The sequence below is a fragment of the Aythya fuligula genome, chromosome 6, assembly GCF_009819795.1.
Source record: "Aythya fuligula isolate bAytFul2 chromosome 6, bAytFul2.pri, whole genome shotgun sequence".
NCBI lineage: Eukaryota > Metazoa > Chordata > Aves > Anseriformes > Anatidae > Aythya > Aythya fuligula.
Genome location: NC_045564.1, coordinates 37,196,763 through 37,209,208, shown reverse-complemented (window position 1 = coordinate 37,209,208; position 12,446 = coordinate 37,196,763). Strand labels below are relative to the sequence as shown.

At 40.5% G+C, this 12,446-nt stretch overlaps 1 protein-coding gene across 1 annotated transcript in view; it reads right to left on the bottom strand.

Moving 5' to 3' along the window:
- Positions 1-12,446, bottom strand: part of KIF5C (kinesin family member 5C) — a 58,810-nt gene that overhangs the window by 28,245 nt on the left and 18,119 nt on the right. Inside the window, exons 5-11 of the mRNA XM_032190417.1 lie at positions 12,004-12,052; positions 11,054-11,109; positions 10,033-10,120; positions 8,488-8,612; positions 7,599-7,703; positions 7,106-7,254; positions 2,870-3,018 (exon numbers count right to left, since the gene is read on the bottom strand). Of these exons, the coding sequence (XP_032046308.1) occupies positions 2,870-3,018; positions 7,106-7,254; positions 7,599-7,703; positions 8,488-8,612; positions 10,033-10,120; positions 11,054-11,109; positions 12,004-12,052 (721 nt within the window). The remainder of the gene's footprint in view (positions 1-2,869; positions 3,019-7,105; positions 7,255-7,598; positions 7,704-8,487; positions 8,613-10,032; positions 10,121-11,053; positions 11,110-12,003; positions 12,053-12,446) is intronic.

The window sequence follows — 12,446 nt, the reverse complement described above, 5'->3', positions numbered from 1 at the left end:
AGCAAGCCAGCTGCATTTAAAACAACATTCACCTTCTGCCTTGTCCCAGCTAGAATTAACCAGCACAGGCCAATTTTCCGCTGTTGCTTATGCACAGCAGACAGGATGCTATCCCTCCATGTTTTCTTGCAAACTACTTTTCTCCAAGGAATATTCTCTCCGACAACATCCGTGCGCTCCAATTACAAGGCTGCCGCAGCTGAGTGGAGAGGGACAGCAAGCTGCTCGGGCCAGAAATTGAATCGGCATTCATTAACCTGCTGAGGGACTGCTAGCTGCTGAATGCATTGTTCGAGGTGTGGGAAGGTGACGTTCCACCCTTCTGCACTGACTTTTTCCCATTTCTATAAGAAGCTGTAATATTTAATCCCATAAAGCTTCACCAACCATCCTCGCCAAGGCAGTGCGGGCACAATTTATCTCACTGGCAGGGCAACAAGCAAGCAGGACAAATATCTCAAAAAGCAAAGGGACAGGCTAATCCAGGCCTGAAAGTAAAACAAAACGCTGTGAAGGAGCAGGACCAACAAACTCAGAAGGCTTTTTTTTTTTTTTTTTTTTTTAAGTTAAAGCCTGAAAAAAAATAAACTTGGAATCAAGCACCGTGAACTCTCTAAAAGAACCACACCCAAAATATTTTTTCTCTGTTGCTAATGACTCAATGATATTTTATTACCTTATTAATGAGAAAAATGGGAATTGATTGTTCATTGTCGCATCTCACCTGAACAGAGCAGGGCAGGGGACCTGCCCTTTTATTTGCCGCATTTATATCCTTTTATTTGCTGTGTTTCTAGACCAAGCTACACCAGTGGAATATTTATGCATCTGTCTTGTATTTGATGTCGTTTTTGCTATAATTTCCTTTGGAAAGAGCCTCCTTTGACAGAATCTCCTTCCAAACAATGCTATTGCGGAAGGTCAGACGAGATCAATAGTGTTTTGAATGCATTTAATGTATCGCTTGGTAACGCCACCGAGAAAAGCAGGGCAGATGCAGGGGCAGAGGTGGCGAGTGCATATTTAGACAAAACAATAGAGACAACCTTTTATTAAGGGTTGTTTAAACAGCATATAAGACAGCTCTGTACAAGTTTTTTCTCCCAAAATGTTTCTAGGATGGGAAGGAAATTACAGAAGCCGCATTTAGCAAACACAGCCTGAAACGCGGAACATGAAAGTGCCATAAATTCCCAGAGCTCCCCTGCACCACCAGCAGACCCACCGTCTCCATAGCAATTTTACTATGCAGATAAGGGAAGTATTCCCTGTGCTAAAGCGGTCCGAGCCTCCAGAGGAAGATGCAGAAAGCAGCCATTAGGTAAGGAGCTGATACGAGAGGCGAGCAAACAGCACCGGGAGCTGAAAGAAGGAAACAATTTCTGCACCCTTAAAGGTCGGGTATTATCTTCCACATACGGAGGGATCTCACCCATGATGCTCAAAACCAGGCTTGACTGTTGCAAGACAATTTGTGCCTACTAATTAAACCACAGGTTTGTTCTCACTTCACGTGCCTCGTGTTTGCCAGAGTTACTGAGAAGCATCAACACACAGGGTTGACAAACAAATTAGAAAATAAAAATAACTCCAGAGAAGCAGCACTTTGCTGTTGTGGGTTTGTTGGAATTTCAGGGTGCGAGAGGGGTGCAGGGCTGGTTTGCTTGGGCTTTAGAGGGGGATATTTGTTTGTTTGTTGCTTATTGGGGATTAGGTTTTGGTTTGGTTTAGTTTCTCTTCCTTTTCCCAGTTTTAAAAATAAAAGGAAGGACGGAAATAAAATTATTTGTACGAGTTCCAGATTTTATATAAAAAAAAATAATGTAATATGTTACGCATGAAAACATGCTTTCTCCTTAGCAACTGGAACTTAATCTCATAACTTAACCTGAACAGCAGTTGCTAAGCAAAAAACCAGCTGTTCTTACATAAATTGCACTTAGAAGCCACAGAAAGAGACAACTGATGCTTCTTCTACACAACAACACTCCTAAACACTGTACCAGAGGACTACTTATTCTAGTATTATATTCAATTATATAAGGAAACATAAATTCTACTTACCTTGAAGCACAATAGAACTTATTCTCTTGCCTGAGCAGCACAGTGCTTTGTAAAAAAAATGAAATTTTACCTTTTCCTTATTAATTTAATACTACTATCATTGTTAGAATTATCAATGCCTGTCTGTGTACTCCGCATCTGACAGCATGTCAGCCTGGTGCATATAAAAAGGTAAATTCTGAAAATGTCTGTTGCTGCCTTCCCTGTTTTTGGCTTTCTTTGCCCTTCAGTTACTATTATTATTCACTGGGTGGAGGAAAAAAAAAGGAGAAGCCCATAAGCAGATGCTGAGGGCAATAACTGGGAGAGACAAGTCCGTGGCCAGCACCAACTTCGTGGCCAAAGGTGATAGGGTTTTGGATCAAAGGTTTTGGATGCTGTGAAAATGCTGTCGGTTAGATAATTCTCACACATTACATAAATATAGGCAATGATGAGTATTAGTCTTGGAATTTAGATTTTTCTAGTAAAAATTTCCCTGCTGTAAGTTTAGGAAGGCTTTGGTACGAGCTGCTGGATTAGTGTTAAATCATGTGGCCTCTTCTGCTCCACACAGCCCCAGGGAGCCCCAGCACAAACTGAGCAGCCACGTGGTCGCTGGGCAGTCCTGAAATAACACAGGATTGGTCTGGCTTCTCCACCACAAGTAGGGGAACGTGTTCTGCTTCCTCAATACACCTCGCAAACACAAAAGTGAACTACAACTCTGAACAGGGAGTTTAGAATTAGTGATTTAAGGCAAGACTTAACCACATGCAACTTAAAAATATGAAGACAAACACCCGTCCCTATTTTCCGTACTTACCATTCCTCCACCTGTTCAGTTCCAGCTCCAGATGCTGGATAACGTTCTTTAGGCTCTTGTTTTTGTCTTTTTCCTTCTCGTACTTTTTCTTCCACTCCTCTGCAGTCAGCTCCAGATTCACAGAGACTGTGTTCTTGATCGTCTTGGCTCTGGGTAACAGAAATAGGTGTCAGTGGCTTTGCAATTTGTATCTCAACGTAATGGTAGAGATTCAGAAAATGTTCTATTACACAAAGGGAAACCACTAAGCATTTGCAATTTCTTTTCTGAAATGCAATGTCACAATTCAATCTTCTCTCAGAACCTCAGCAGTATTACTATCTTGAAGCCTCAGGAGTAATCTTCCTGCCTTGAAATCCAGCAGCCTCCAGTAAGGCATGGATCTGCCTCTTTAGATTTCTTGTAAGAGGAAAAGCTCTGAAAACTGTTCTTAGAATAAGGACATTACTGCTCTGCTAAGTAAGGTGTCACCTCATTATTTTCAGCTCCTTCTGGGATGAATTGCTCAGTATCCCACTGAGCATCTGACCACAGGCTTGTCCTGACTATGCCTTAAACTCTGTCACCACAACTGAGCTGGATTTTAGGCATTATGGCATGAACGATGTCAACGCAGTGAGGTAGGGATATGGAAATTTATCCTTCTTGAAAGCCTACCAGCATTTTTAAGTGCATTTTTGGGGCTGGAAGGAGGGAAGGAGAGGAGAGCCACTGGTCACCACTGGGGAACTGGGGTATTGTTTGGCTGGAAGGCTGGCAGTGGGAAGCTGGAGCTCGACCTCTGCTGCCGTGAGCAGTAACACTGGTTACTGCAACCCTAGGCACAAATCCCCAAACCTAAACCCTTCGAACAATCACCACCACTCACTGCTGTGAAACTGCTTAGCTGCAGCTGAACACAGACAATGGCACTAGCGAATGCAGGACAAGCAGAAAAAATGCAGAGCATCTCCTCTAGCAAAACTGCTTTCAAAAGGGGGGAAAAAAACCTAACAAATGGGCATGAAAGAAAACTTCAGATCTTTGCTCCTCACTGCTCAGCCCCTGAGTGTTTCCAGAATGAATCAGTGTTATCAAACACATCAGAGATTGAGTCTCTCTTTAATTAATGGAGTAACAGAGAAACCCAGCACCAGGTTGTAAAGTAGAGGCTGAAATGCCAATACACAGGACAAGCTCTAAGTGTCAGCTAGAGATACACTGACTGCCTCTCCCTTGGGGAGGGCCCCTGGTCTTTCTTTTCTTTGCAGCTCCACTTAATGGTCCCAAAACATCTTCTAAATATGGCCAATTACTTAAAATCCTGAAGCTTTCCTGTGGCAGCAGGGAAGCGCTTCCATACGTGTGCCTCATACTCCAGTGACTTGCACTATGTGCTGTGCACAAGTTTTATTACCTTAGAAGAATTTTAAAATCACCCTGGATTTTAGAGGATGCAGACGCCTAATGGGTAGCTTTTACATAATTGTTTCATATTATTCTGCTAAAAGCCTGGCTCAGGTTTCCACTCCTTTAACTGCAGTGGGGAAAAAATGCCACACCATGGAATTTATCACCTGCATTACACTAACGATGGATGAAGCATCTACTAGTAACTACAATTAAAAACAACATAAAAACACAAAAAAGATGGAGCAAAAAGAAGTCGTTGCTAATAGAGGAGCACTTATTGATTAGCACAGCTGGGCCCGCGAAGATGAATTTTACTCCCGACGCCTATTTCAGTGGTGATATTTCTTCGCTGCTAGGAAAAATGGAGGAGCCAGCAATCAGCCGTGAGTCATATTCCTTTCTTTTAACGTTATTCAGCCCTTAACGGTGTCACACCAGGAAAACAAAACACCACAGCCAAAGAGACCGTAAATGAAACCGTTTCCCGCAGACAGCAATATTCCTATTCAGCTGCTGACAGACACCACTGTGTTTGTATAGCGTGTGCCTTCCTTACAGTTAAATGCTCCCCAGGACCTCGTGTTTCAGCACAACTCCATAGCTTTTAAGCAGGAAAAAAAACAAAGGCCACCGCATTAAAGCCCAGCCAACCACTCTCACAAAGCATTTAACTGTTTTCCCAGTTCCTTCAGCTGACGTCCTAGTCCACAATAAGGAATATTTTATGGATTAACAAGACAAACCCCTTCCTCTTCCTAGCAGAGCATTAACTATATCTAGTACGTGGCTATATTCTAGTTGGTTGCTTCTAGTTTGATGGACAGCTCATTTAGCAGGTAAATTCCCCATGCTGCTTTCAGCAGTCAGCTCAGTCAAAGCTCTGATATTCAAGGTGTAGAGAGTGAGTCTGAAAATCATTCTGCCTTCTGAACAGAAAGGCAAGTTTTACTGATTACTGAAAAGAGAAATGAAACCAAGAGAAATGTAAGCTGAAAGAAGATGGAAGCTGGACTTCCCCTACTCACACTCCCTTACATACACACGCGAACAAGTTCCCAGAGATCCTGGAGTGTGGTTATCCATTACAGACCAAAAGCAAGCCCCTTCATGAACGTAGAGATTTAAAATAAACACACTAAAACACACTATGCAGCCCTTTAATCCCCTTCCTCTGAACGGTGACATTTTACAGCTCACCTTTCTTTTTACTTCCAAACTTTACCAGCAGAGTTCAACGAAACAGGCAGCAGGCTGAACCCTGACCCAGTACCTGTGGGTTGGTTGAAAATGAAATGCCACTTCAGCTGCTTAATTGCACTTATCCAGAAGGAATTAGCAGGAACTTTGGGATTGCTCTTTAGTTTTACCGAGGTGCGAGATTCACACTTGTCTGAAATCATCTCAAGTCAGAAAGCTGTACATGTGGAGGTTTAAACTGCGAACCATCAAAATATTTAAACTTTCACCACCACCAGGAACTGCAACTCGTTATATTTCAGAGCTGTTACCACTTCATATTTCATTACATGCCATAGGAAGCAGAGCTCAGAGGAATTCATGCCTTTTACAGCTACCTGGCTTGCAGCACACGGGTCCTACCCGGCCTTCCACAAATCCCAGCAGCAGCTGACAAGTTAACAGCACTTCTGGCAATGCCAGATTGGGACAGCACTGCAGAACTGTCCTCCAGCCTTAACCTGCAGCCTCAGCCCTAATCCTCAGACCTGTTCATTAAGAGGGGCTACACCCAGCTGAATCTGTTTGCCCTTCACGGCCCATCCTGTATTTTTACGTGCTCTTAGTGAATGCACTAAATGAATCATCTTCCTTCACTAAAATCTCAGGAAAAGCTCACATTAAAGGCTAAAAGTGGGGCGGTGAACTAATAGAAGATTGTCAGATTAATCTTTTATCCACGATTTTACTTTCCAATATAAAATGCTCCCTAACAGCGTTGATTTTAATGTAAAAATTATGCCAAGTGGAAAACGGAACCTACTGTCAAAGACAAAGTGCAAGCTGTTAAACAAATTATCTCAAACAATCACAAATTGCTAGTATTTTTTTCTGTCGGCTCTTATACAAATAAACACATACAAAACAAAGGGAGTGATTTTCCAAAGTATCAGAGTTCTCATCCGTCACAACAAAAGCAATAATTACGAAACGAGCCTGACCTATTTTAGCAACCTTGCCAGATTTGTTTCATGTGACTATTGCCAATGAATACATACACAAGAGAAATGTTCTCTGACCACTTCCACATTTATTTTATCCTTGCTTGTTCCTGATGACTTGTTAGTAAATTGTTAAGAAACCCCAAACATATAAAAATGTCAGCCAGCTGTGACAGCAATCTATCAAAATTGTCAACAGTACTCTGAGTCCACATTTTTCATTTTCTCTTAATTAATAGTTAAAATTACTGGTTTTTGGAACCATAACAAGAATCGTTGAGATGCCATTCAAAGAGAAGACACATCTTAAAAGCATCAAGAGCACTAGCAGATAAAGTCAGCCCCCAGAACACTGCCCAATACCATTATCTTCCCCATAAAACTTCAAAGAACTCCTAAAACACTTTGTACTTTCTGCATGAGAAATTAGCAGAGCTTCTAAGTAGCGCAGTTGTTGGCCAACATTAACATTTATTTTTCTGGTACCATAGAGAATAAAGAGACAGTTTCCTCAAGCTCTCCACTACTATTTTTTGACCAACTCCAGAAACCACAACCTCCATACTTAGAAATGCCTTCTCATCTAAATCCCCTCAGCACATCTACTTCAGAATATATGGAAGAGCACAGGTCAATGTTATCTAGCTTGATGCCAAGCAGGACTCACCGTTGTCCAAACATTAAGGTCGACTTCGTTTCTGCTTCATTGAAAATAGAAGGAGAACAGCATATCACAATGGTGGTTCTGCAGTTGCCACCTAGGGAATCCTGAAGTATTCGGGTCATTTTGCTGTCTCGGTACGGAACGTGAGTTTTCTAATCAAAATACAAATAAGATAGATGAACAGTTTTTAAAATAGTGATACACAAATAACAGAGAACGTGAGTCAACAAGGACAGGCTTTGTGGGCTTTGAAGCACACAGATCTGAAGCGCAATAGGTTTGGTTGTGCTAAGATGTATTGCACTGGATAACCACTCAAGTGGTATCACTGACAATTAGTCTCTTATCTTTAGTAGAATACTAAAAGCATTTTTGGTTTACGGTTGGAAAGCTAAGATTTTCCTCCTTCTGAACTGAAACATTAGCTTATTTTTTATGTGCACGATAAAGATAAATAGAAAGTTATTCCGAAACAGCACAAAACAGGATTACTTACAGTTCCTTCTGCCAAGGCAGATATCACATTGCCCAGAGCAGACAAAGACTTATTGATATTTTTAGCTTCATCGAGAACAGCGCCCTCCGCTCCAGTTTTGCTGACCTACCAAAGAGAGCGAGCAACAGTCAGGCTTAGCTACCACAAGGCTGGACAAACACAGCTACAACGCAGGTGGAGGTAGTGCAACAATTAAAGATGCTCCTGGAAGAACAACACAGCGAGCTTATCCTCAGCATGAAGGAGGAGATTTTACATGCACTTTGGTATCAGAAGCCTGCAATACATCTGCCTTTCTTCCAGTGTTAGGTCAAGTTCGCCCTTACTTTGGTGAGGGAAAAGCTGCTGAGGGCACTTGGGGACCACTTTCTAGACCAGCCTGTCCATACAGGGGGGGCTGCAAATGACACCACAGCTACGTTCTCAGGGCACTCCTGGTAGCACTGCATACACCACACACAAAAAAAAGCATTTTGGCTTTTTATTTTGCTTGCATGAACCAAGAACGTCAGAGTAGAAGAAGCATCCTCTTGCTCATACGCAAGGTTTGCTGGTCCACAAACTGCAGCCCCAGGGTGGCTCAGCTGAGAAGCCTCGTATTGTGGGAAGAGCACTTCTTTAGCCTGCACCACGGTCATATTTCCCCTCTCTCTCTCCTCCCCCCGCCTATAAATGAAGATATATTGCAGATTTTTGCCTTTTTGTTGATTTTGGTGCTTTTCTTTCCATTTCTTACCAATAAACAATTCTGATTTGTTCCTTTTATGCATCCCATATTAAAGAAAAATAGGATTGGCATACTAATGCTAACGTGTTAGATAAGACAGTTCTGGACTGATCCAGATTCACACGGTGAGTTTAGTGATCCCACTTCACGAAGACAGATTACCTTCTCGCTTCCAGCCAAGTCTACCAGGTAAAGCTTTCCACTGAGTTTCTTCTCAGTTTCCACATTCTCTTGTTTAATGTTAATAAGGAAGATACTGTGACTTCTAGAGCTGTGTTCGTTCATATCTGCACAGGAATCACATTTTAAAAGAATTGTGTAAGTGACATTAAAATCTGACAGGCAATTCTATTTCAGTGCTAGCCTGTGGCTAACAAACTCCAAAATAAGAGCCCATTCCCTGGAAAGTCCAGACCTGGAGCTGCACCAAGAGCTGCAGCTATCACCCATGGACCATGGAATGAGCTCTTACTTCTGTCATGTCCTAAATTAACCAGATTTGTGATAAATAACAACCTTGGAAAATGAGCTTTTTTGTTTTCCCCTCCCCTTCCTTTTCTTAAAACATAATTTATTTTTTTCCCCTAAGCAGCAAAACTTGACCAGAAATAGTATTAAGAAATAAAATAGTAAGTACAATAGAATAGCATTTCATAGATACAGAAGAAAATAAAGGTTCTCTCCTTTGTGTTTCTTCATGAGTATACAGTGCGCACACACAAAACCCCCATGCGATATAATAGATGCTATTTAGACACAGAGCTGTGATAAGAATGTGTATTCAGCATTCTGAACAGAGAAAGAATTTTAATCTGAGCAAAAAAAAATATAAAGAGAATTACAAAGCTCTAAAAAGAAGCTGGGCAGTTTTCATACAGTAGCAAAACCAACACATTAAGAATCAATCACTGTCTCCTCTGTATTTTCTATTTCTGTTACCATAAACTCCACTACAATCTTTTTCCCATTCACTTTCCCAGTGATGCAAATGGGAGAAATCAGCAATATTTGAGTTACGTGCTGAGGTTCTGCCAATCTCCCTGATTTGATCAAAGACATCTTCAAGCATTAATTGGGAAACAAGCCAAAAGATGCCTGCCTTTTGCATCACTGCAATGCTACCAGCTTGCATGTAGCACAGAATATCCACAAACTTGGGACAGGTTGAAGTGATTATTTTTCCATTTAGGAAGATTTGTTAGTTTTCCCATCATGAGAACTCTGTCCAAGTTGCTGCCTCACTGGGGCAAGTCACCAGAGTTAAACAGACAAGCACTGATAAAACGCAGAGCACAGGAGCTTATTCTGGAACAAAAATAATCGCTCTGCAGTCTTTGCCTTCTGTTTTGATCAATGAATTGCTCTGAGATTTGACTTGTAGCACGAAGATCATATGAACACATGCTCATTTATTTGTAGTTTTGAAGTATCAACACTGCAAGAAAAAAGGGGTATTTTGGCTTTTTTGTATACCGTATACAAATGCTGTATGCTAAATTCAGGCGTTCTCGTAGCAAATGTTACTGTAATCAGTAAAACTGTAAAAAAGAACAATTCTATTAATTTTAAAATGTTAAAATCTGTGCACCATCAGATCATTCACATAATTAACTCAACACACTTTGTGACCATTAGGAATCAGTGTACCACTAGGAAGCAACAATGACCCAGACCTTTCAGGCAGGGAAGTGCCCACAGAATACCTACTTGTTACAGCTACGTGGCGGTTAGCTTTCCCTTCGTCTATCACATCCAAAACCTCTTCAGGACTAGATACAAATCTTTCTGTACAACCCTGGAAATATGCAAATCAAACACAGAAGAGTTTAGAGGCATACTGGTACTCAAATGCTGTCAAGAAGAACATTTAGCACGGATGGATAAGCAAAAGAATCATCAGCATCCCTTACGGTTATTAGCAAGGTGATGGACCAAAATCTGCCCTTGTATGACTCTCAGGAGGAGTTGACAGGATAGCTTGAGAGAATATTTTTTCACAAAATTCAATACCCAGTCAAATCCTAACATGCACCAGAAGAGACCCCCTATGCTTAGCACACGTGGAATTATACAGCACATATTCCTATTACTAATCTGGGTTAGACCACATACCCAAAAGGGTTCTTCTCTCTCACTCTACAAAGAGGCCTCTTTCTCTGCATTACTGCAACATATTAGTAAGGGAATCATTTTACTTTTTTTTTTTTTTTTTTTCTCTCCGGGGTCAGAATAACCAGAACAGTATTATATGTATTTCATTAGGGCTCACGTATGTCCACAACAAGTGTATGACATTGAAGTGAGGTCACAGGAAGTCATAAAGCAATTTATGTGAATTCCTAGCCCAACAAATCTGTTCTAAAATACTGCGAGAATCTGTTCCAAAATACAGCACTTATGCAACAAACTATTAAACAAAAAATTCTTCAAGATGTTCTCTTTGCTACCCAACACGGAACGGGAATAGGAATGCTTAAAATTTAACACCACTGTAACAACTTGTAAATGCTTGAAGTCGGTAAAATAAAGCAAACAAATGATTCAAGCCCATTAATATTTCAGGAAACTGTTTGAATTCAGGGTCTAACACTCCTTGAGCATTCAAAACTGAACGTCAGTTGAATCATCTCAGCAAACACACCGGGATACAAATGGAAATACATAAATAAATGCATGCAGTGGTTATCTGAGAAAGAATGAAAAACCGAGCATCAAATCCTCCCTGTACCTTAACGTACGGAACTCTGTTTTTATCTTCATGTACAGCGAGGTTTGTCTTTGACACTAGAAAGAAACAGGGAGATCGTGAGGAATATTCCACGGGTAATGTGTGTCAGCTATACGCGTGACAGGCAAACACGAACATTTTGAATATATTACATTTGTAAATGAAGAGCGCAGGCATTTCCTAATCCTTACCAACTATCACAATTTCTGTATGGAAATCTCGTTTCTTTTTCTGGAGATCTTATACTTTGAAGGTAACCTTATGGAATAGACCTTTGGTTTATGGCTTGTATTAATGAAATCAATACAGGATAATTTGGTTTTCTTCAAAGCAACAAAAATTTCAGAAGAAAGAGAAAATCTCACTGAAATTAAAAATATATATATATTTGAATAGATGTTCTTTTTGTGTTACTATTAGCATGTATTTCTCTGGCTTCAGCCTGATTTTGAAAAGCATAAATTACTTTCATTAACATAAGGCACACATATACAAACACACAAATTGTAAAAGACACAGAGGTATCTCCCAAAAATCTCTACCTAAAGGAAGCAAAGCACCAAAAAAAAAAGGGAGGGGGGGGATAACTTGAACCGAAAGTATCCTAAGTTAAAAAAAAGGAAAAAAAAAAAACTATTAAAAATTATTTTAATTACATTTTCACTATCAGAATATGCATTCCCAATGCAGGGTATGCTAAAATCCACTGGAGCAAGGCTCAGATATAGCCCCTTCTGTAAGTCTCTATACTCACTGATTTACAACCAAACTAGCACTGCCAGAGTAGGTTCACAACAGTCAGATGACTTAAACTACAGAATTCTCTTTCAGAAACCCAGTCACACAGCTTAAATTTAAATCATTCAGCTAAACTGAGTCAACACCAAAGGGGAAAGAAAACACTAGAGCAAACCAAACACCATTTAGTGCATAAGAAATGTAGAACTTACCATCAAGGAGGTCCCTTATTTTGTCCAAATAAATCTCGAAGTAGGAAACCTAATTAAATAATCATAAACATTCCAATTAAAAAAATGTTTCTACCTATGTTTAAATACATGTCGAAATAAAAAGCGCCAGCCTAAAAATAAAACCCATCTCCCACCTACTTTGAATTACGTCGTGCTCATGAATGCACTTGTATTCTTAAATGATTGACATGGGATCGACCTTTATTTATCAATGATTCATCACCAAAGGACGTACAAAAGCTTCAGAAAAATCTAAACTTCCTCATTATTTTTTGACGCAGGCAAAATTGACATAAATATTGAACAGAATCCACGCAACCCATCTAATATCGTATTGCTACAGCTACACCACTAGGAGGGTACAGTTTGACAAGTGCAAGAGGCACGGTGATGTTCACCAGCACAGAAGCACGCAGCACGTT